The following is a 25688-nucleotide window of genomic DNA, read 5'->3' on the forward strand; positions in this document are numbered from 1 at the left end:
TGGTTTTGGTGTCATGGAACATTCTCTACCACACCGACATGGTCCCACTGTGGCAGCACTTGGGAAGTTTTATCCAGTATAGAGAAACGATGCTTGCAGAGGGTAAAAAGTGAATATATGTAAAAGAAAGATACTAGTTTTGGTATATTATTTACAATCGCACGGAAAGGAAATGACCGCAGAACAATTCACATTACCCCACTCATTTTTTGCTGAAAAGACTTATGTGCGTCAGAAACCCCATTAATTATAAAGTAGATAAGGCAGAAATGACTTCGCCTCGCAACCCTCCCATCAATATATGTATTTTTCATTCTTATTATAAACTTATAAAAAGTCAAAGTCAACGCATCGACTACAACGCTTTTCTGCGTAAAATGTCTGAATAATTATATCACGTTGTTAAAGGACCTCACTAGTACCCGTACACAAATGCAGTATACAGTCAATTCTGTCTGATTTCATTTTCAGCCCAAATGGTGGAGGTGTGAGTTGATGACGTCATTACATGACCTAATGGTGTAGGTGGTAGTGAGATATATTGAATCTGTTTTACGAACACACGCAAAACGTTTAGGATTTCTGAAATTACTTCACGTCCAGATCTGAATCGAATGTGTAGGTACGTGTATAGTTGTCTGTTTGCCTTTAATATAGGCCCTACTCAGCAAAGGTAACTGGAACTAAGAGGGGAATGTCAAAATGTATTTTGGGGGAGACTTTAATGCATCGTTCTTTGATTGTTAAGTTCGTATTTCATATTCTTATTTAATCACACAGGATGATATAAAGAGTCTACGTCTTCCAGCACCATGGTCTATTGAGACTCCAGTCGTGTGCGTATATGTCTTCTCCTTTTATGACATCACGAAGAGTTGGTGTGAATGTCTGTGAATTTCTTTCAACCGCTCGAGCAAGAGGCCTTATACCCCAACAACCAGCGCGATAAAACATGCAGAACAATATGTCGGACCAAGGAGGGGAACCCATTGGCGCTGGCGGCTGCAGCGAGGCGATGATGGCGCAGCATTCGATTTATCAGCTGGGCTCGTTTGTCATCGCCGTCGGGTTCCTGGTCCCGCCCAACGTCGGCCTGGCCCAAGCGCTGTGGCTGCGTTCGACGTTGGTCATTGGCGGCTTTTGTCACGTCCTCTGGGCTGCACCGGTGCTCTGCTGGCCTGACGCACTCGGCTGGAACATGGCTTGCCTTTTCCTCAACATGCTCCACCTGGCATACCTCATTTATCTCGTGTATCCGATAACCTTTGAAGACGAGATCGAGAAGGTGTACGAGACTCACTTCAAACCTTTCAACATAACAAAAAAGGAGTTCAAGAAAGTGTTGGAGTGTGATGGTGAGATCTATGAGCTGGACGCTACGGGCCGGTACGCCCTAGAGAACAAGACCAGAACTGACAGGCAAATAGCCATGCTGTTGGCTGGCAGGTGAGTATATCGCATCGAAACAGCTAAATTTGTGTGGAGAACTGTCTACACGACATTTGCTCCTGCGATAGTTGCTCCGGTCTATCCGTCTCCAAGGACTTAGGCTTAGGGTTAGGGTTGTGATAGGGTTGTAGGTTTACTTTCATGTGAGAATTAGCATTAGGGTTAGGGTTTTGTATAAGTGGGTAGAATTTGTGTTTGGCGCAGCGAGCAGATATTGATGGGAGCAATATTGTCGCAGGATCAAATGTCGTGGAGCCGTTACGTATAGATATTATTCTTTTGATTTTGCACTGTATGGTGAATGCAAAGCAATTGCTACTCGCATCTTAACTAGAGAAAATGGTGCTTTCCTAAATGTATTTATTTGTGTGTGTGTGTGTGTGTCTTCTGTGTGTTTTGGTGGGGTGAAGGGTCGAAAGGGATGTAGAATGAAAAAATGAGTAAAATAATCAAAGGAGAAGAAAATGAACATGAAAGGACAGAGGAAAAGAAAATACATGGTGTAAGAAAACGGTTATGACTAGAATAACGGAAAAGCACTAAAATAGGCACTTTTATCATCCCTTGAGGTTAGAGACAATCTACCGGTGCTGTTAGTTTATTATTCCTTCTTCTCTGGATAAGAACAACGTGAGATTAAACCAATTCATGATACACAAATACAAATTCCAAAGTGGTGTTTCGCATATATCTACATGGCGTAAGTATTACCAACTTAATGTTAAAGCGACATTATCGACTTATAGACTCAGGCAAAGAGGAAATCAAAATTACAATACACAATTCTGAACATCCGCAAACCCATCTACAATCACAAAGTTGCACCCGCAGAATGAAAAAAAAAAGATCGCGTATAGAATTTATTATTTGTTTTTTTGGAAGTATATTGTACTGTTCGGGTTTTTTTTTTCCATAGGATATTGCAGGTGACATTGATCAATGCGGGAAAGGTAAAACACTGTTTTCCACCAGGAATACGCATATTCAGCACTCGGAAAACAGCAATGCTGTAATAAGGTTGGCAACTCTGCCGTACACAGACGTAGATATAATTTAATGAACAGGCGGAACGTTCGCACTTATATACAAAACAAGCCTAATACAAGGTTGATAGCCAAACTGTAACGGCATGAGTCTTCCAGTTTCCGGTGCTACTCGAGACGACTGATATCGCGAATCTTCCTGTTTTCATTAATGATTCGAACATTTCTCTGAGGGAGTGCCCCCCCCCCCCGAAAAAAAGACGACGAATCATGACTAAAGAGACAATGTCACGTATAGCTGAACAAATTCATTTTCAGGTCAAGCTTATCTAAATAACTGTGCGCGGCTCAGCTGGTACTATAATGAAAATCGGACGTAATTGACCGGACGTACCGACATCAGTAATTACTATTGATGTACTTATGTCCTTGATTTCACAGTATTCGTTAGGGCTAGTATAGCAACACTCACAATAACAACAGCAAAACAAACGTCGCATTTGATATCCATGGTTACTGCCCCATTGTTTTGGACGATTTATTTATTCAATCATAATCAGATTTAATTTGATAACTTTTACAACTATTCATCTGTGTATACATACCAAGATATATTTCTGAGTGCCACTGTGTCTACATGGTACGTGTTTAACACCATGTATATTCGTGTAATGGAATTATACATGTTGTAACTTTGTACCATGGTGAGCTCGTGTACCACGACCGTATACCTGTCTATCGCTGTATGCCTTTGTACCGCCGTACATATATCTTTTATCCACCGTGTATAAAATCGTGCATCTCTGGAGCCAACATTGACCGCACACAATTCTCCCCTGATTATTTTCCCCTTCCCTGAGCTATTTTGCATTGCACCATGCCTTTGTTTACGATGTGGCCAGGATTTTGTTCCCCTTTCGTCGCTGTATTGATATTCTTATTTTCACCCCTTCCCATGGCGCAAACAAACAGTCGACTCAACTGCAAATTACAATCGTAATATTCATATTCAGCATGTTGTTCGAATAGATAGATCATTCTACACTATTTTGAAGCTTTTTTTCGTAATTGTATGCGCTCCATTAGAGAAGCACTAATACACTACAACGTTATGTTTTATCAGGATATTCTTTTTTTTACATTCCGCGTTTTGTCGATTAAAAGACACGTTTACGATGAATACATTAAGTTAAAATAAAGAGTCACACAACACACACAAACACACACACACACACACACTCTCTCTCTCTCTCTCTCTCTCTCTCTCTATATATATATATATATATATATATATATATAATGTGTCTCTTTCTTTCATCTCTCCGCTCTCCCTCGCACTTTCTCTTCCTACAGCATTTCATTTGCCTTTCTTACCCTTTCTTTTCACTCCTGCGTGTGTTTATTGACATGGCGCAGGGCATGTATCATGAATGTCACATATTCATATCCTTTAACTTTGTTCAAATCGCTATTAATCTTATTTTTTCTTTCTTTAATTATTTATTTATCTATTTATTCATTCATTTCTTTATTCATTAGTCCAATTGCTATCTAAAAACATGACAAGAAAGTTTTGCTTTGTGACACAATCAAGATAAAAACGTTCAAACAAATTCCAATCGAAAATAAGTTGCATTACACGTAACATCAAGTGGATTACCCACTTAACACAATGAACTAAACACTTAGACAAAATGCGTTTTGAGAAACAACATTTCTTTTTATAATCTTATTGCTATCTTTTTTTTTCAATTGCTGTATTCTTAGTTTGTGTCGTTTGTTGTTTAGAGGGCGTACCAAAGGTCGACGGACTTCATGGGTTTTGTGACCGAACGACTGTGATAGCTATGCAAAGTGCCAAACCGCTGCAGTCATGGGTGTTTTCTTGAACTGAAATGTGAACGAGAGAGAAAGGGAGGATACACAGTGTCATTCTTCCTCGTCCGTTTCCTAAAAGTCACATAAACTTCAAATTCTCTGTAGAGAGGATGACTCTGTGGTTAAACAGGAAACTGGAAGTCTGTGGAGACAAATGCGGCGGAACGTATTTTTGTTTGGAAGCCGGGGGGGGGGGGGTGGTGCGTGAGTATTTTGGTCTCCTGTTGTAATCATGTATGTATAACAATAAATGATGGTAACTATACACATTTTGTTTTTATTTTTTCAACTATTACTTTATAAAAACGGGACATGTATAACTAAGACCAAAGGGCACCATTTTGTATGTTGTATCTGTTGTTGTTATTGGTGATGGTGGTGGTGGTAGGTAGTAACGCCTTTTTAGGTATGAAACAAAAATTTACAAAATCACTATCTTTTCAATAATGATGTGCCTCGACAGACGCAAAGACAACAATTACGCAAAAGTATTACTTCCAAACACATACAAACAAACACACACACAGACAGGCTCACACACACACAGACACACACACACACACACCAACATAAGTATCGTTTTACTCAGCATGGACACAGAACCGAGCGCTCTTGTGTATGTTGAATTTTTCTTTTTTATTATTCTGCGATTGGTTGACTTTCGATCCATACAAACCTTGTGGAATATGAGGTAAAACCTCGGTAGGCACTGTTTGCTTTGTATGTGTGTGTGTGTGTGTGTGTGTGTGTGTGTGTGTGTGTGTGTGTGTGTGTGGCTTTTCCCCCAAACCAGCATCAACCTGCATCATAACACCTATGAAAGATTATACGTAAATCTAACTATGAGGCCCTCATGAACCTTCTGCAAATTTTACGTGTGGTATAGCAGTAAAAGATGGCCAATAGTCGAAAAGGTGTTGGTTTTACTGCGTGTATACTTGCAAAACTATTACAGATAAAGAGGAATTGAAAGGAGCTAAAACGAGAGGTCAATATAAAACTTTACTCTTATATTTCAGCTTTTCAGGCAGACAGCAAGTAAGGATCTCATAATGACCTATTTCTTCTTCTTTTTCCCCCGCTCAATTTCAATCGATACAGTTGAAGTCAGCAGACGACCCCCCTTTATCGAATTCTTCGTTGCGACTCTTTCTCATTACTCCAGGATTGAATTTTCCTTACAAACGTCAATTGCTATTAGATTACCCGTCTACACGGCCTGTGAGACGCATAATAAACGTCTCTCCCTCTCTGCAACGTTGTACCAACAACAAAAGGCTCGGGTGGCGCACATGGTTGAGATGACCATGTATACAAGCCATGTCAAATAAATCAGAATGCATCGATCCGAGTTATGAGCTGCGTTCGAAACGTCTGAGTTATATTCCGCCATGTCCTACTCCATTTATGCTCGCACAAATACACACGCACGCACCCCCCACACGCACACGCGTACACACACTTTTTTTTAAATTCTTCATTGAGATTTCGTTCAATGTCACAAAAATATCATTCACAAGGACAGACATTATTCTACAAAAGCTTGTCAACTCCCCTTACACGAATCATGATTCAATAATCGATCAAAACGCTTTTTTTGACATAGTCATTCTACCCAGCCCCCTATCTCGTGATTATTGTTTGTGATGTGCAGAAAAAAATGCAAATGTTGGTGTATGTCTCCATAAATACATAGAATATATATATATATATATATATATATATATATATATATACATACATATATATATACATATATATATATATATATATATATATATATATATATATATATATATATATATATAATATAACACACATTCTTACACCCACAAAAGAGCTTCTTTTTTTGCAGCTTCCAAAGGCGACATCGCACTTATTAAAACGACCAGGAAAAGGACGAAACAAGAGAGAAAGCAAAAGAAGAAGAAGAAGAAATGAATCGAGAGAGAAGGGGAGAAAGAAAGGTAGGACGGGATGAAGGGATAGAAGAAGGGAAATCAGAGAATGAAAAAGTAACTATACATATGGAAGCTACATATTGGCGAGTAGCGTAATCTTGTGAAATGGGGCATGCCGAAATATCTACGCGTTACAACTGTCGTATACCTGGTGAAACGAACGCGCGAAATTAATTCTACCTGCCACCAGTTCGTCATACTGTGTCGATTTGTGCGACAAGCTTCAAATGGTGTCTTCATTTCGCATGTGGCTGTACCGATGACATTTTCACCGGAGCGTGTTATCGTAATCAGCGGAGTTATCGTCATCATGATCATCAATCTTAAGACGGAAGTCGCAATTGCGGCTTTCGAGTTACCATGGTTACTGGTCACTAAAGATGATGGGTTGCCATTGCAAACAAAATATTCAGCCCGCTGCCATAAGCAGTCGCCCGCTAATAAGAAATAGACATGCCATGATAGGACTTATCCAGGCGTATTACGATAATATTCAAGTTCCCTCCCGCTTGTGCGTGGAGTATTAAAACATCTCCCGTAATGTAAGCAGCAGGGAGTACAATTTGTGGAATTCGCAAGGCATCAAGAAGATAGAGATTTATTCTGCTGTACTTATGATCACGATGAATGTGTATCAACAGTCGACTGATGATCAGAATGATGCATGGATGCACGACGCTACAGGCGCGCATTTCGTTTTGTTGTCATAAATGTATAGTAACCAATTCTATATAAGGTTGCCCATATCATTTACACATTATCGGCAGACATAATTGCACCATTCTTTCGAACATGAATGTTTGATATTGTTATCAGCGTTTAATTACTGCGAAAGTGTATGCCATCTCTTGATTTGCTTAGCTATGTTTTATTTCGTTTTGTCTGATTTTCTTTTTCTTGTTTCGTTTGTTTTGTTCATCCTCGGTCATGTGTGTTTGGATCGGTAGTGATAATGTGTCTCGGTGGGGTCTCTTTGTATTGTGTGCGTGTGTGTTTGTTCGTGTGTGTTTTGTGTATTTGTTCGTGTGTGTTTTGTGTGTGTGTGTGTATGTGCGTGTGGGTGTGTATTTGTGAGAGTTTGAACCTCTGTGAGAATGACTCATGTCCATTGAATCAAATTATCCAACTAGCTCGGTTAGAAGCCTTATGACCAACAAATTCTTCATCTCTCCAACTTTTGCCGACGTAGACCATGATGATGAATGAAAATTATACTGAGATGAATCCGCATACATTTCAGGTTCTATCCTTCAGATGTAATTTAAGTTTCCTTCTTTGATTTGGAGTTTATCTGACATGACGTTCTTCCTCCTTTCCCCATCCAGTTGTTTGACTATTACCTCGGTCCCTGGGAAGCTAAGGGACCTCGGAAACAGAATCCAAGGGGGAAAAAGTATCCGTATAGCTGGCCTCCTACGCAAACATAAAACAAAATCGATGAGATATTCATTACAGTACACTGGATGTGACGTACCCCCCCCCCCCCCCTTTCCTCTGTTTCCATTACATTTACTTTGGTCACGACGGCTGCAGTTTTTACTGTTCAGGACGAGGTAAGATCATTTCGAAAAAGTAAATAGAAATCTGACTAACAATCAGTAAATCAAAATGATTAATTGGTGGATCGGAGACCGCTGTTGAGCGGTTTATAATCTATTGCTCATAAGTTTTGCACTTTTTATTTCAATTCATTTTGTTTCAACATGCGATAGATAGATACATGTAGAAAGAATGTAAGAACTATGCATAGAACATGAGAACAACGGAGGAGAGAAAGTGCTATACGATATCTTAACAAAAGACAAAACACAACACGAGTACATACTTCATTACGTGGGGAATCAACATAGATTGCTGGTCTTTCTATGGCCGATTCCTAGATTTACAGTTTAAAATGGTTACATTAACATGATTAATGCAATACTAACTAGACTTTACTACGACAGAAAAAAAACCCACAAAAGACGTATTATACGAAGGCGAAAGTTAGTGAAGCGAGGTATCATACATTGAACGTAGCTGAAAATGTGTCTTAATGAACGAGAAAAAGTTTATAACGTATTTTGAATATTGAGAGTCTATAAGACGACTTTATCAAATCTGGCACACCATTCCATTTGATGCTGGTCCCGCGTATTGAATAAAGATGTGTCTTGAGGTGCTTCATCTGTATACAGTCGCCTAGTGATGAGTGTGTACTTTAGATTCTGTATTAATTTACTTCAGATTCTGATTGATTCACTTTATATAAATACTTGCACGTGGATGCTCAAGCAATTAACATAATTCTTTACGCATTGTCTCCTTGCTGGGTGACTAGAGGTGAATTGAAGAGTTGTATTAATGAAGCTGTCCTCACTTCGGGGTCAGAAAGGAAAATTTGGATTCCAATGACATCATTAGGAATCACACAATATAAATGGAACTCATTATGTGCAGTAGTTACGATCATTGCCGCAATTAACATTAGCTATAATTGCTCAAAGATTTGTCTTTATTATTTATTTTTGGACACGCGCATACTCTTTAATGCATTGATAAACCCTCCAAGGCAACCATTTATCTTCATTGGTATAGATAACTACTGTATGGTCCGTGTTTGTTAGTAGTAATGAGGTCATTCTGCGAAATGCTGTGAGTAAATTGATTTTGTAATGAGAGTGTATAGGTCTGTGTGGAACGCAAATACTGGTCTGTTTGAACGGAACTCGGTATGACGGCGGAAAGGGTGTTAAGTTTAAGAGGTTATTATGATTATGATTATTATCATTATCATTATTATTATTATCATTATTATTATTATTATTATTATTATTATTATTACTACCATTATCATTATTATCATCATTATTATTTGCAATCGGAATAAAACACGAAACAAAGCACAAAACGATTTGGAAAGGTGTTTGTTGTGTAGGGGATGTATACGGCATATAGGTACACGTATTAATATGTTCAATATGTCACTTTGACTGAATAGCATGTTCATGGTATAGCGTTTAAATAGTGGAAGAGTTAGATTAGTAAGGCATGTTGATGATTTATTGAGTTATGATATTTTCGGGGTTTTTTTTCTTCTCATAAGCATTGTTTTAATCACTGAATTTGCGTGCTCACATTTTGTGCATGAAACTGTATAATATATTTTCCAAGCCGACTTGTTCCTCCATTTATCCCATTTCTGCCTCTTTATCCAATCTTTTGCTAATATTTCATCTCTATTTATAGATTTACTTCTCGATCCTCACGCATATACTATATGTAATATATATTTGCATAATGTAGGAAAGTTTTTCGAATATAGTGTATACATATATATATATAATATATATTTATATATATATACATGTATATATATATAAGTGTGTGTGTGTGTGTGTGTGTGCGCGCGTGTGTGTGTGTATCTGTGTGTATAGGGCAAAATTCAGTGAATGTGTGTAAAATTGTACAATAATTATATCAAAACCCTATATATATTTTTTGGCAGTTCCCATTAACATTGATACTTTGACACTAAAGTGAATGAATTGTGACACACACACTTATATATAGGCCTATATGTATATTATACAAAATACCTATACAGAGAGCGAGGAGAGAAGGGGATATTCACGAATAAGAGTATGTGACCGTGCACCTCAAAACAAACAAAAAGTCGCACTCCTTGATTTTACGTAAGGACTCAAAACAGGTCAAATGGGTCAACCAAGTCAATCATGAGTTTTTCATATTTTCTGAAAGAGCTGTCTTTCTTCTACAATATTCTTAAGTTTGGGATCATAACACGAATGGGAAAGTGTGTTGTTAGCAGTTTTCTACAACCCTTTTTGGGGGGAGAGTATTTAATGGTCAGGTATGTATTCGAGGCCCCTTTTCATTTCTTGAAATCGTTTGTACACTCTTCACTTTCAAGTCTAATAAGTTTTAAAAGGATAATGCTACTGTGTTGTAAGTTGGTATTAATCATTGACAGAATGTGTGAATAGAACATGCTCAATTTCAGCTTAATCTGATAATCACTTCATTGTTGTTGCTCTGGTGGTTGACATCCTGTGTTTTGTCCCTTTCATCGCACAGCTAGTACTAGTGCGGCTTGGTGAAAGATTAAGCGCTTGAATAGACCATGTACTTCAGCGCCTCTTTTCTCAGTTCACACATTTCCAGAATGTGTGCTTTCTTTCCAATATTTAGGTAGGTTAGGGGAGTCCATTTGAATTGAGTTATACATCATTTTGAAGCTGAGAGTCTGCTCTTTCAGAATCTGCCCCTAACTAAAAATCCATGCCTGGCGACTTTTTGTTGGTTTTGTGATGCAGGGTCACATATAATACATAATTTATATATTTTTTCTTTGAATTCAGTGTGTATAAATAATATCTGTATGTATATAGGATATATATGTGAAAGGTCTCAGGAGTTGCTGAATGATTGCAAAAGAAAAAAGTAAGGATAGCAAACTATTAGTATGGAAAATAGAGAGAAAAATAAGGGAAAACCCACGCAAACCAAAATCAAACCAGACCAGATCTTCTGCATGTTGCTATTCTTTTTTTTTTATTTAATTTTTTGCTCGTGCTTGTGGTGAAAATTTTGTGGTGGTGACGCAGACGTAAATTATGACCAAAATAACAGATGGGATTGCTTACACGACAAGAAGGGAGTAAAATGGGAAAATGAACATACCGCATTGCATAGAGAGGAGAGAAAACAGAGGAGAGAGAGAAGGAGAGAGAGAGAGAGAGAGGGAGAGAGAGAAGGTTGGTACAAACACTCAGCAAAACGTTCGCCATGTTTTCCTTGGTGCGAACTTCCTGTTTCATTCATGGCCCGGAATCGACATGTAAGGCACAGATTGTTTTTACTGTAGATTGTTGATGTTGTTGTTATCTTTTCGTGCCAGAAGTACAGCATTCAGTGAAACAAAGTTCATTGCACGTCATAATACCCATGATCGTCGATGTGACCCACTTCGGATACTAGAATAGAGGTTGACATCCACGCATAAGGTTATATGATCCATGGTCGCCGACATAATTAGGCCTAAACAGAGGTTAACATGAAAGAAGAGGTACTTTCATTCCTTGTTTGATACGATTTGTTTTGTTTTGGGGCACATCATTACCATGGTCGCCGATATGACCCATTGAGGACACTGAGATAGAGATTGACATCCACGAATCACCGACATAATAATGTCGGTGTAGGGTCTATGGATAAACAGTGGTTAACATGGAAGAAGAGTTCATTTGGCTCTTTCATTCCTGGGTTTGATAAAATTTGTTTTGCTTTTTTTCTTTGGTCTTGTTTATTATCATTTTTTTTTTTAAATCGCCAAATCCATCCTGTATCTATGTGCAACCAACTTTGTACCGACGGTTACGGGGTCAAATCATAGCAGAGTCTATTGTCGTATGTTCCCACCTTTACAGACAGTGCAAAAGCGCGGGAAAGAGAACTGAGCGGCAAACATATTATTTAAAAGATGGTAAAGGATCGAAGAAGAATGGGTAACGCGGCATTGATGAAATATCTGAAGCATATACTGTACTGCATTCCACAGCCCTCTGCCATTCGTCACAGACAATTCATTGTCATATCTATAGCGTGTTGTGGTTAAAGATATGCCTCGGCGTAATGCATCGCAGGTAAGTTAAACATAAAATGCTTCTGTATAAAAAGCATTGTGACGTAGAATGGTCACATCACCACGTCACGGTCAGATGTGTCCAAGTAGAAGGTAGCCCTGTATAATCATGTTAAACATGTTTGTAGTCTGCTTTGTTGATTTTGGATTTCGCGTACCTTCCAGCAGAGCTTTCTTCTTTTTCTTTTCTTTTTCATTTGAACTCTAAGTGCAATATGGAAGTATAAAAAGTATATTATAAAGTGTACATACTGCTTGGTAAGCTATACGTGTGTCTTAAAATTGCTTCTCTCCGTTGTCAATGTATGATGTACATGAATATTTTACATCGAATCCACAATCGAGAGAAGGTAATGTCTTATTTCTCAACTGATGTTCATTTGAAAGAGATGTGAAGTCAATAGGCGTTAGTGATGATTTTTTTTTAATTCAAAATGATAGGTCAACGTAATGTCAAATACATGCATACTTCCTATTAACGAAATAGATTGTTTAGATTCTCTTTATATTATCATTTTTTTTTTTACTTTTGACTCTCTACTTTTTCACCCATATAGAAACAGTTTTGCATTGTCGTGCCACTGTCTGCAGAATGATTCAAACGTTGATTCATTGCGATATTCATTATCTACATATTTTTACAGAAATACGTAGCACAACCGTTGAGCCCGATTGTTTGCGTTGGTGTGTTTCTTTGTTTTACGCCTGTTTGCTCAGTTGTTGTTGTTTTTTGTATAGAAAAGGTATAACATGCATGCTTCCAAGCTCAATGAAGATTCAAGATTATTCAATATTATGGGAAAAGTATATGATATATTGAATTTCTTTTTTCGGATGTGGTAATATATCAAGGTACATACATGTTATAAAACGATTATATGGATCCGAATCCAAATAAATGATTGACTGAGAGCTATCACATTACACAGTCTTTAATTTTGCTTAACATGCCCAGCGGACATACGTTTTTACCATTGACCGTGTACAACATCACAATTGCGTACTTTAACAATGCGCACTCAGTCACCCATTTACCCTAAACAAGCTCATGTTCAGTACCAGTAACTGTTTGGGGCATTTCTTCCGACATCCTGGCTTTGAAAAGCAAGTTCTACATGTAGCTGATTGGCATTTACCCTTAAAGTAAGGTAAATGAAAGTAGTTCATGGAACCATTTGTGACCGTGCACCTCAAAACGAACATAAAGTCGCACACACTGATTTTGCGTGAGAACTGAAAATAAGTGAAATGGGTCAACCTAGCCGAACTTGACTTTTTCATATTTTCTGAAAGAGCGGGTCTTCTTTTACATCATGCTAAAATTTGTTATCATTAAACGGGCAGGAAAGTTTGTTTTTTAGCAGTTTATCTCAAACATTTTTGGTAGAATAGTGTGATTAGGTGTGTCTTTAGAATCCCTTTTTCAGTTCTGAAAAACCTTGTCCACACTCTTCACTTTCAACTCTTTTAAATTTTGAAAGGATAGTGCTACTGCTTTGAAAGTTGGCATTAATTATGGACAGAATGTGTTAACTAAAAATTCGTGTCTGGCGACTTTTTGTTTGTTTTGAGGTGCAGGGTCACATTTAAGATGGCAAATAGTGCACAGGTTTAAGTTCGGGACGTTTAGCGGAGATTCAGCACACGTTCGGGTATTTACAATGTTGTGCAACATCAGCACACTTTCGGGTATTCACAATGTTGTGCAACATGCATTCGGCTGCACCACGTGCATGTTACACCATTGTTAATAATATATTATACCCTCGAGTGCGCTGTATCTCCACTAACGCCCCCTCACCTGTACATTATATACCATTAATACACTAGAATTTTACATGATAGCATTAAGCTATACATAATTGACATTCATAATACAATACACGCAACAATGTTCACAGTTTTACGAGCAGACATCGAAATGTCTTCCTTGTGTTATGGCAATCTTTGAAAGGAAACGGAACCCTGGTGGTATTAAGGAAATGGTCGAAACAGCTGACGAATGGAAGCATCAAAAGTGCGGTAAAATATAAAGATGGAAACAAGAGAGGAAGAGAGAAAAGACAGAATGAAGTGAGTTTGCCACTCTCCTATTTATCAGCAAAGTCCCCCAAGGTTTTGACGACGTGTGTTGGTGATGACAAAAGAGAGATTTTATATGTCAAGAAGAGAAGAAGAGTCCAGCAGTAACAGGAAATAGGACACGTGAATCTAAGTCTCTTTCATCCATCGAGCCTTAAGGTCCGAACTCGTGACAAAGTGATAGACGAACCTTACGAGACTTCAAAAATTATTCCCCTCCACCCTTGCGCAAACTTAATTCCAACCTTCCATCCAATGCTTGCCTCGTGTACTCATGAATGCCTGGTCACATTGGTATGTTCGATGAAGTACTGTATAGGGCATCTCGCAAACATCAATCCAGTTCAAATACACATAGAGCCGTTGAAGTCGCACTGCCCAAGGGCCCAGCGGGGGAGTGCAAATAGCATTGCCATTACCGGGTGCGCGGCCGGCCTCCGATCGCATTTTGCGTGTGGCGGATTTTTCAGACGGCCGTCGAATTACACTTCCCACAAACGTAGGGCAGAGGCATGCTGTGGTAGACATACATACTATCGTATTATGTCACACAAATATTTGCAAGGCCTCATTTTCGAGTGATTCCTAGCTGTCAATACTATTACACAGGTAGACTAAGTATAATTCGACACGATATCTTTACAATGTTAAACATGTCATAGCAGTGGGTATACTTCCACCATATCGTCTATACCCAAAGGCGTTAGAGGAGTCGTTAAACGCAATATCCCTTCGAGTTAATAAACAAAGTTTCCGAAACTGTTGAAGTGTTCGGTGATAACTTTGTAAGAGAAGTTTGTACTTGTATAACCTAAGACATTATTGCAGAAAAGTGTTTTCAAATTGTCAAGACCGGCCAAGTTCTATGTACAATGTAAGTTTTACGTATCTATATTGTCGGATAGAATGGGTAAATGAGAGATTTTGATCTTGTTACTCGCATGAGAACCATTCGTAAAAGTAAGCGAACCTTAATTAATCTCTCGTGTGCCCGTAAGATATCCATCATATTCAATCCGATTTGGGCTTCTATTCGTATCTGCAGTGCCGATTTTCAGAGCCAGAATTTGGGTATGGTCTATTCAAGGACCAAGCAATAGGGGAAGCGGATGATTTGCCTCTGCTCTTGATTATTTCCGAAAGCGGAAAAGGTTTTTCTGTGATGATATCCGTGGGATATCAAACCAGGTTATTTCCTCAGGGCAGTGCTGAAGTGTTGAATTTCAATACGTATTACACTAACTTATCTGATCTCTTATACGCCATATAGACTGCTTGTATGATACAAACCATAAAACTAGCTCTTTCAAAACTATTAATTTCTTGACTACATTCAATAATGTCTCTATTTTGCGATTTACAGGTATCCAAATAAAGTGTGATGACTGGTTACACAAAATATTATGCTCTTTTCTGACGTTCTTTGTTACGTCAGAGTTTGATGAAAATTTCGAGCATTAACTACACTTTGACGAAAGGGCCATACAAGTCATGGCATGTCTTATTTTCAATCTAAAAAGATAAAACATCTGCACGGTACTTCAAAATCAAAATAGGATAGAGGCAGGGAAGGCAAAAGATAGTGAAGGCGACGTTGACCAGAAAGAAAATAAAAAAAGGCTTTTCCGAGATGAACATAAGCTCAAAAGTATCAAAGGTATTCAGAACAAAGCATGATGGAAGAAATCGTGTCTAACTGCATATTTTATGAAATGAACACGAGGCTGGAAAGATCAAACAGATTAAAAGCATCATAAAGAAATGTTATTGCCAATCCCCGCCACATTAATCCACACAAAACGTGCATGATGCAACGCTGTAACACCTCAACACAAGTCAACGTACATGCACGTTCATGTTCATACTGTACTGTGAAATTATATTACCTTTTTCTCGCGTCATTTGTCCAAGCTCGCAGACGTCCAGGGACTCCTATTTACGCATAATAATCACCAGTTGCCATGGACACGGTTCTTTTCTATCTTTTTTTCAAACCCTCCAGTATTTTCTACAGAGACTTCGTTGCAGGGCTGCAGGTCAGAAGTAGTGCATTACGTAATGTGTATTTTATACTCCTATCTGCTATCGCATATGGACTGTAAAGTACCTGCTGTAAAAAAAAACATTGTTCAGTGATAATCACCGTGTTTTCACATCTTCGTAAGACGACAATCATTATTTTCATTGCTCTTATCTAATTCCTTCTCTCCCTTTATCTGTCTCTCCATCTAGCTCGTCCTTCTTTCTGTCTTTCTTTCGTTCTTTTTTCTTTCTTTCTTTCTTTCTTTCTTTCTTTCTTTCTTTCTTCCTTTCTTTCTTTCTTGTCAGCTTCTTTCAATTTTTGAGTGCTCATGACCGCTTGTGATTCCATAAATCAATGCCGGGGTCTACTAGCTCTAATTATAGTCATTATGATAATGAGAATGATAAAGCAATGGTACTGATATATTGTTACTAAAAAGTCATAATAATGGTTACAGTAATGATCCAGTGTTCCTCGAAATAGATGTTGCCGTTTTGCCACACTATGTCATATCAGGCGAGATAATCAAAGAACTGTCCGTCTCTTTCTTTTGGTCAGTCTTCCTTTCATGGGTCAGTCCTTAGGCAACAATGATGGTCTGCTGGATGACCAGTAACCTCTTGCATGAATACACACACACACACACACACACACACACACACACACTTACCATAGCCACTCTGTCTGTCTGCCTTTCTTTCTTTCCTTTTTTTCTCTGAGCTCTCTCCTTCTATTCCTCTCCCTTGCGACTTTCCTCTGAATGACTTCCTACTTTCATGATGCACGTTAAAACAGCTACAGCAAAAATCCTTTCTGTCTTGTCTTGCCATTTTCGTCGATTTTCGCCTTTTCTTTTTCTTTCTCTCCTATCCGACGGTTCTTTTTTTTTTCAGCCCCGCTCCCTCTATTACTCTGCATTTACGGTCGAAAAGCGTGCTCAGACAGCATAAAGGCGTTCCCGTTTACTCGTCATTCTGTTGTTCTGTCTCCGACGTTGTAACGTCATCGTCCTTACGGCATGTTCTTCTACTTTGTTTGTTATTGTCAGCATTTTTTTTTCTTCGCTTGATGTCTTTTTTCCCTTCATCTCACGCCTTAATTTTCTCAGCATGTCAACCGGCTGATTGCGCATCTCGTTTCCTTAATGTCAACACAATTCATAGACTTTTTACCCTTAAACTTAATGTCATGAATATACACTGTATTATATTATTCTACATTATCGTCTAGTTTATGCTAAAAACGTCGATGTGCAGGATCAACAGAGCGTCTTTTAATCGAGGATATATTGCTGGTCCCAACGGACATTTCCTACCTTCCATGTACATATATATATATATATATATATATATATATATATATATATATATATATATATGAATATATGTATCGCACTGTTTGCAACTGGGATCCTGCATGCGTGTGATGTATAACATCATACGCATGCAGGATCCCAGTTGCAAACGGTGCATAATTATTATGAATGGAGCGATCTTGCATCAACCGCGTAGATGAATTCAATCAGCTAGGAAAAGATGACATGTAATGTACAACAAGAGAATAACGAATGACTGAATGAATTAGAAAAGAAAAGAATCTGTCGATAAATCAATCAATCATAAGCAAGAGCAAAATCATTATAGTGATGAAAACAGTGCATCTCCTTTTTAGTCCGGTATTTAAAATTGATTCCTTCGTTTCTTCATTTCATTTATTCATTCCAACCCCCCCCCCAAAAAAAAGTCAGTGGTTACAAAAAAGAAATCAATCAAAATGAAATCAATAACATAAATTCAAACATTAAACAATATTAGAATTTACATATTTTCCATATCAAACAGTACATGGAAATGAAAAGAGAACTAGAGAGAACTAGAGATTTTAAAGGCCTTGAGGCATTATATGAAATAAGTTATCTTTAGTCAAGATTGCCACGTTAATCTTGAATTCTCAACCACAGTTAATGACGAGGGTATGAAAACATAATGCCAATCTCAAATGTTTTAACAGATAATCCTCTGTTCTACAGTAGCTTATAGAATGGCGAGCTTAAGTTTTTAGACCTATTGACTTTCTATTTCTGCCTACTTTCCAAAAAAAAAAAAATATTGGGATTGAATCTCGAGAGTATGCCATTTCAAAACATGATTCACCATAAGATATTGCTAAGTGACATTATAAAAAAAAATCAAATATGGAACTTGACTGTCAAAATCAATATCAGAGCACTAATATAGCATTGACTTCACTCCCCTCCCCCCCCCCCCAACCTCAGCAATGCCACAATAAATAACACCACCACCATAACCGCTGACACCACGAACACCGCCACCACAACCAGCACACCTACCGACATCGCATCAATATCTATACTATCAAACACATTTAAAGGGAATGTGTCTCTGTTATCACAACTGGGGTTAGAGGAGGGGATTCCCTTCATCACTTCCAATAACCACTATTTCCGTCTCATTCATTTCCGTTTATTTCAATAGGGTAGCCCTTTTAGTAAACAACAACAAACAAAAACAAAAACCCTGCTTTCCCCAACGGGCTCTGCACAAGAAAAAAATGATACATAAAAAAAAATATTCAAATACACACAATTACAATCAAAGCAACAGTATACATGCATACACCAGATACCAAAGACAGAGAGGATGTAACGAAATTGCATTGTTTTGAGGGGAATACACCAATTCCATATAAACGTATAATAAGTGAAAAAGAATAAAATGAAGTTGTAATATTTCACAGCATACACTACGGCAGCCTCGCTATACATACATCTCTCTTCTTTCTTTAAAACACAACAACTATACATAAATGTCAATCATGTATGTACTATTAACGTTAAAATCATGTGCAATCTGAATAAATCAAGTTGGATTGTTGGTTGCTAGATCAATCTAACTTCATATTTTTAATTTCAACTTCAATTAATTTCATATATTTCAATGAAAAATAAAATACATCAGATTAACATAGTAAAATGATAGATAATATCCGGCTAGGGTGCACAATGAATTTTCACAAACATAATAATAAACGAGAAGAGGAAAGAGAAAAAAAAACAGCAAGAAAGTGGAAGACGAAGAAAACGAAGTAGAGGAGGATGAGGGAGAATGAAGAATGAAAAAAAAGAAGCTTGCAACGCCCTATAGATGGCGCACTATCTATACGCCGGGCGAAAAGCTCGTATTCTTCTTCTTGTGTCAAAACTAAAGAACACTGCGGATTTGTTCTTTTTAGCGTGTGTGCTTACTTTTATTTATTTATTTATTTATTTATTTATTTATTTATTTATTTATTTATCTATCTATGCATTGATTAATTAATTAGTTATCAATTCTTAATTTATTTGTGTATTTATTTATGTGTTAATTAATCATTATTTATTTATTTATCTCCTTATTAATTTATCTATTTATTCGTTTATTCATTCATTCATTCATTCATTCATTCATTCATTCATTTTGGTTGGGGGAGGGGTGGGGGTCAGGAATCTCTCATTGTGTTACATCCCACGCCTTTAGCCTTTTATATCACTTATTTCATGACATTTCACCTTTTCACCTGTTTGTACAAATCGATTATGCTACTTTGCAACTGTTTTGTATTATTTGGATATGGAAACAAATAAATGAAATGAAATTGAATGCAATTTGCATTTGCTTCCTCTGCTGCTAGTCTTCCTGTAAGTCATTTTGCTTTGTTTGGTTTTTATGTACACACATACAACTCTAATTTCAGAGTCAAAGCTAGGTCATACCCAATTTTGTTTGCGGGACAGTGGTCGTAACATTGACTGTCTTTCTAGCAATAGGAATACCCCCCCCCCCCCCAAAAAAAAAAAAGAAAAGAAGAAAAAAAGAAGAAGAAATAAATGAATAGATAAACAAAATTAATCAGCATGATACAGAAATAAAAAATTATGGATTTGTATCATTCGTCATCATCACCTTGTTTAATTTGAATGTGTGATTATAAAAGATACTACAAATTCGTGAAGTGTGAACCTTAAACTTCCATTATTTTCATTTGATGATAATAATGATGATAATTATCATTATTTAATGTCCGTTTCAGTGCAGTTTGCATTTTGTGTTTCTTTAGTTTGACTTTATTCCTTTAAAAAGGTGGTAAAGTTTTGGGTGAGATGGGTGATTCAGACTGTAACTATTTGTGAGAATATTGAAGCCTCTTATACAAAACATTAACGAACATCTACCATTCTAAGAGGAATTCAAAGTTAATTTGATGAAAATCGGTTTAGAAGTGACTTAGATATCCAAAAACAAAGAGGTCCTAATGAAAGGTGGGACTCACCTTTTATTAGGGCCACTCTGTTTTGCTTTGTTTTTGGATATCCCAGCCATTTCAAACCCGAATTCTATCCTCATAGAATAGTACATGCTCTTTTATATTTCATATGAGTGATTTCTAATCATCTCACAAAAAGTTAAAACCTCAGCCAATCTACGTATTGAGTCTATCGACATTATTGACTTTATGCATATCTCACCGGTTTCACTGATTTATTCGAACTCGTTCCCAGGATGGTAGTCTCGGCCGGAGGCCAATTCCTACACTACGTTCATCCGACGCAGTTCCTGGACTCGCCCGAGTGGGAAGCAAGCCATAGCGGACAGAAAAGCAAGTTCCAGGTAGGCGGGTCCTAGGTCGTCCATTGTGACGTCAGTGTGTGTACTCGCATTCAGTGTGTTTCTGCCTCGAGATGCATACAGAAGACCTGGGGCCCGTTTCATAAAACTTGTTATCAATGACAATTTGTCATAAATGTGACAAGCTACTGAAAACCTTGCATCTGATTGGCTGAGAGCAAATTTGTCATAGAAATGTGGCAGTTGTCACTGGTGACAAGTTTTATGAAACGGGCCCCAGGGGGGCATTTCACGAAGCGTTTTGTCAGATTTTTTTTTTTCTGACAAACTGTCATAAGCTGTTGAAATCCTTACATCTGATTGGCCGAGAGCAAATTTGTCTGACAAGTTTGTCAGACAAAACGCTACATGAAATGCCCCCAACCCCGTATCTTGAAAGTTCTATAAGCAAACACTAACTATACGGAAGGTATAAATTCCACTGAATATCACATACGAGAATAAAACACTTTGCATACTCCAAAGATGGAATTGTTACTGTAGCATAAAGCAGTATTATCAGATTGTAATTTGACAAAACAGTTTCATGCACTATTTTTTAATAGATCTCGAGAGTTGGCCAGTAGGAGACATCTCCACATCTTCCAGAAACATCTCTGCAGTCCATGTTAACATCCCGAAAAAAAGCAAATCAATCAATCAATAATCGATCAATCAAATAATCAATCAATAGGAAAAAAATAGGTATTCAAACACATGTTAGTGCCGTGGTGTGTTGACAAGACCTATATTTCCCCATGAATCATGCTTACAATGAGGAAGGATGAAGTTACAGTTTGATACCACACGTGTGTGTATGTGTATATACAATAATACTGTTTGACAAGGGGAGAACTAGCGAGCGGTAAGTTAAGAAAAAAAAGTCAAGAATTTCCAGTGAAATTTCATAAAATCGCAAAGGTCGATACGTCAACTTTAATTCTCTTTGTATATAACTGTTAAATAACATGTGCATAATGATCTTCTGAACTATACGTTGATCAGAGCATCATAGTGACCTACACCCAACATTCAATCATTCTTCACGAGCTGGATTAGTGCTAGGGTAATAAAAAACAAGAACAACAACATAAACGCACCATCTATATGTACTTTAAGGGTTACGGTGATAGCCCGTCGAAGACGTATGCTCTGCTTCTTTCCGCCCACTCATCATCTCATCATTGTTCTTGTCCTCCGACGTATAGGTGACCATCACGGCCGACACCGACTGCCGCTATATCCAGTGGCGACGTCGTAAGCTCGACAACTTCCTCCGTCGCGAGCCGTTCCTACGCTCGGTCTTCGAGACGACCATCGGCAAGGACATCACGAAGAAATTGTACGGCATTGACGACCCAATGGAGCAGCCGACGGCAACACGAACAGACAAAAACCCGACCAGCGAAAACGAAGGTGGGGATGATCTCTATGACGAATGAAGAATGGCTCGATAGACAGGTTTCACTCTTTTCCAAGCATCTATCCCCTTCTCTCTATCTTTCTCTCAGCTGTATCAAATCTCTTCCTCCTAAACTGGTTCTTTCGTCCTCCTCATATCACGTCTACTCTTTTACGACCTCCTCCTCTTCCTCTCTTACATTAAAATCATCTTTCTAAACCTCCCTCTCTTCCTGTCTGTTATGTATCTCTTTCTTTTCACTCTTTCTCTCTCATTGTCTTATCTCTTCCTTTCTGCGTCTCTTGCTGCAGTACCTCCCGGTCTCTACCCATCCAATGGGTTTTGGTCTCCCTCCTCCTCCTCCTCCTCCTCCTCCTCCTCCTCCTCCTCCTCCCAAGCGTCTTGCCACATGTGTGTTTGTTCCCTTTCCTTCCATTCCCTGACGCATATCTCCCCTGCCCTAGATTCTGGTACTCATTTTATTCCATTGATCTGCAAAAATATATTCATTATACGACAAATATAACCCCCTTCTCACTTTACCCCTCTCAATATCTTTCTAATTGTCCATCTACTATCTATCTATCTATCTATCTACCTATCTATCTATCTATCTATCTATTTATCTATTTATCTATCTATCTGTCTGTCTGTCTGTCTGTCTGTCTGTCTACCTATATCCATATCTGACCACCAATCTAGGCCCTATTCTTATCTATCTGTGTATCTATCTGTCCACCTATCTATCTATCTATCTATCTATCCATCTATCTATCTACCTATCTATTTATTTATCTATCTATCTATCCATCTTTCTGGCTATCTATCCATCTATCTATCTATCTATCTATCTATCTATCTATCTACCTATCTTCCATCTATCTACCTGGATAGCTATCTATCAAACTATCTACTCACTTATCCGTCTACCTCCTAAACCTGTCTGTCTATTTCTCTACTCTCTGTCAGTTCTTGTTTCTTTATCTGTTATGTTCATCTATATCTTCTGTGTCTCATTGGATCTGTTCTACATGAATTCTGTCTACCAAACTCCATTCTTTGATCTCGTTTTCTCTTTGGGTGTACTTCCACCTGCCTTTGTAAGCCCTTTGATCTCACGTCTTCAACGGCGCGCCTGTACTTTTATTAGTGATCATGCTGATGTTGGCGCGTGTTTAGAGCCCCCTCGCAATTTTTTTTCTTTCTCCTCTCAAGGTTTAATGCCGCATATTCCATTATTCACAAATCGCTTGTACAATGGATTTTCGCCGACAACATTTTCTGTCTTCATCCATTGGTATTTAACTTTCTTGTGTGATATATTTGTTGCTAAAAAAATATGAAGAAATGATACAGTACCCCCTCGTCTCACATCCACATATACCTACATGAGAGCCGGTGTAACGGTGCTTTCGGTATTTATTGTGCTATAACGCTGGTCTGATAAGAATTTCTTGTTGTCCAACTAGTATTAGATATCGATATGGTATCCAACTATCGATTGCTTTTATATCACCATCATCTCGTTCCACTGTTGTTATTTTCGTAGTCAGTAGAAACCAATTATAAGTGCAATGCGGGGAGGGGGAGACATATCATTCAAAGTAGTGACAGACTTTTAAAAGTGTTTCTGCAACAAGCAAGATTAAATAGTTCTAGGCATACAAACTTGAAAAACAGTGACGCGAAATCTAATGATAACTATTCAGTGAGTATAAAGGTATTAACGTTGTTTTCTGCTTTCTTATTTCCCTGTCTTTTTCTTTTCACGAATCTCTATTTCTCTCTATTCTCATACTTGCCATTGTTTCTGTCTTTCAATCTATATTCATTTCTCTACCTGCCTATATATATTTCCATATCTCTCCTCTAAATTCTACAATTTCCAATATCGCTATGTCCACATCCTCGACAAACCATCTACCCCGGTCCTGTTTTCGGAAACATCGACCTTTTTCGATGTTTCAAAACAACCTTCCATGTTTTATTCATTTTGTGTTCCCCAACGTGTGTATGTGTGTGTTTGTGTGCACCTATTTTTCAATATCTCAATCTTCCGTCATTTCTCTTCGCATCTGTCTGTCCGTCTATTCTATTACATCTCCAATATCCACATCTCTTTCTGCACCAAATGCATCTCTCTTCCCACCCACCTTCACCCCATTCCCTCTTCTTCTCTCCCTTGATCTCCTTCTGCTTGCCTCTTCTCCCCGCCTCTTCCCGACCAATATTCACTCAACTCCAAATCCCGCTCTCTTTGCATCCTTCCATCACATCACCACTCCTGTCACCTGTAGTGGGTAACTCGTCTGGAGTGGATACCTCTCTCGATGCGGCCGACGCCGACTCCCAGGGCCTCCTTAGCCACAAATGGGAGCGTGTTATATCGGAGGACGATGATTCCAGCACGCACGGCCAGCAGCAGACACTGGGTGGACCCGGCACGGGGATCGGCGGCGGTGGTGGGCCGCTCCAGGGCCGCCTCAGCATTCCCGCCAGCCACGACGGCACCAGCTCCGACGTCAGCGTCAAGTCGGCGCGCTCCATCGTAGACATTCGCGCCAGCATCGCGTCGGGACGAGGCGCGGCTGACGTCGGCTCGCGTAGATCGCGCGTCGGAAGTTCGCCGGATTCCCAGTCGGGTGGTGATGGGTCGTGGTGGCCATTCTTTTAATATCCCATGTTCAAGATCTTTAATCTTGGCACACGACACGACCACACTTGTGACTATTTGTATCCGCATCGTTTGACAAGAGGAGAAACATATTTGCGTGATAAAACTCTATGGAAGCAGCAAGCACTGCCTTCATGTTTGCATACCCACTTCTCATTCTAAGGTCACTGCTAAGTTACTACTACTACTGGTAGAGCTGGCTTAAAAGAATGGCAGAAACTTAGACTAAACTGAACATTGGATGATTTTTTTTTCTCTACAGCTCTAACGAGCAGATGGCTCTTCAAATATGCAAAGCAAACGTCATTTACCCATTGACGAGCCGAAGGTTCACACTTGGTATTGTTTTAACGAGTGTGAGCGTCTTGCTTTGACAGCCTGTATTTCTTTTTAGCTTTTGTAAGAGAGGAGGGAAAGAAAAAATAACAAAAGAAGCATGTTGTAAGATATCAGGAGTCATTTCTTAAATACATTGTATCAGCGAATAAAACCATAAACGCCCATAGTTGAAGTCCCCAGTTCAAATCCACTCACAACAAAGAGAGGGCAGTTTCCTCCTCATTGGCTGATAATTACATGGAGAGGCACTTAAGCTGCTGGTCCTGTATTTTTTCAAAATCATTTCGCTGTGTTCCAAAATATACCTAACAAAACAGATGATTATCGTACAAGTATAAGCTTCCCATTAGTAGAGTTGATTTGTGGTCTTTGTTTCGAGGAAGCCCTCTTTTGGAAAAGTTCAGCATAACTCTGACAAATCGTCTCTGAAAGGGAAATGCTGTAAGATGGAAGAAAAACATATTCATACCACAGCGGCCTTTCCTTTTTACTTTTAGCTACAGTACCGAAGAATGATATCCCTCTTAACAATTTCTGTTTCCTCTTATTGCTTCTGGTACCGCATCTGTGGTCTGAAACGTCAAACTTG

The 25688-nt window shown here is 38.4% G+C and overlaps 1 protein-coding gene across 1 annotated transcript; it reads left to right on the forward strand.

Annotated features, from left to right (window-relative positions):
- Positions 1-796: 796 nt before the first annotated feature.
- LOC139740078 (popeye domain-containing protein 3-like) lies at positions 797-24783 on the forward strand. Its single transcript, XM_071650665.1, has 4 exons — positions 797-1446; positions 20579-20687; positions 21893-22100; positions 24384-24783. The coding sequence occupies exons 1-4, from the start codon at positions 953-955 to the stop codon at positions 24758-24760; spliced, it is 1188 nt and encodes a 395-aa protein (XP_071506766.1). The 5' UTR covers positions 797-952; the 3' UTR covers positions 24761-24783.
- Positions 24784-25688: the final 905 nt, after the last annotated feature.

Source organism: Diadema antillarum, unplaced genomic scaffold (genome assembly GCF_040938485.1).
Source record: "Diadema antillarum isolate AM-2024a unplaced genomic scaffold, OU_Dant_1.0 seq00000832_RagTag, whole genome shotgun sequence".
In the NCBI taxonomy this organism is placed as follows: domain Eukaryota; kingdom Metazoa; phylum Echinodermata; class Echinoidea; order Diadematoida; family Diadematidae; genus Diadema; species Diadema antillarum.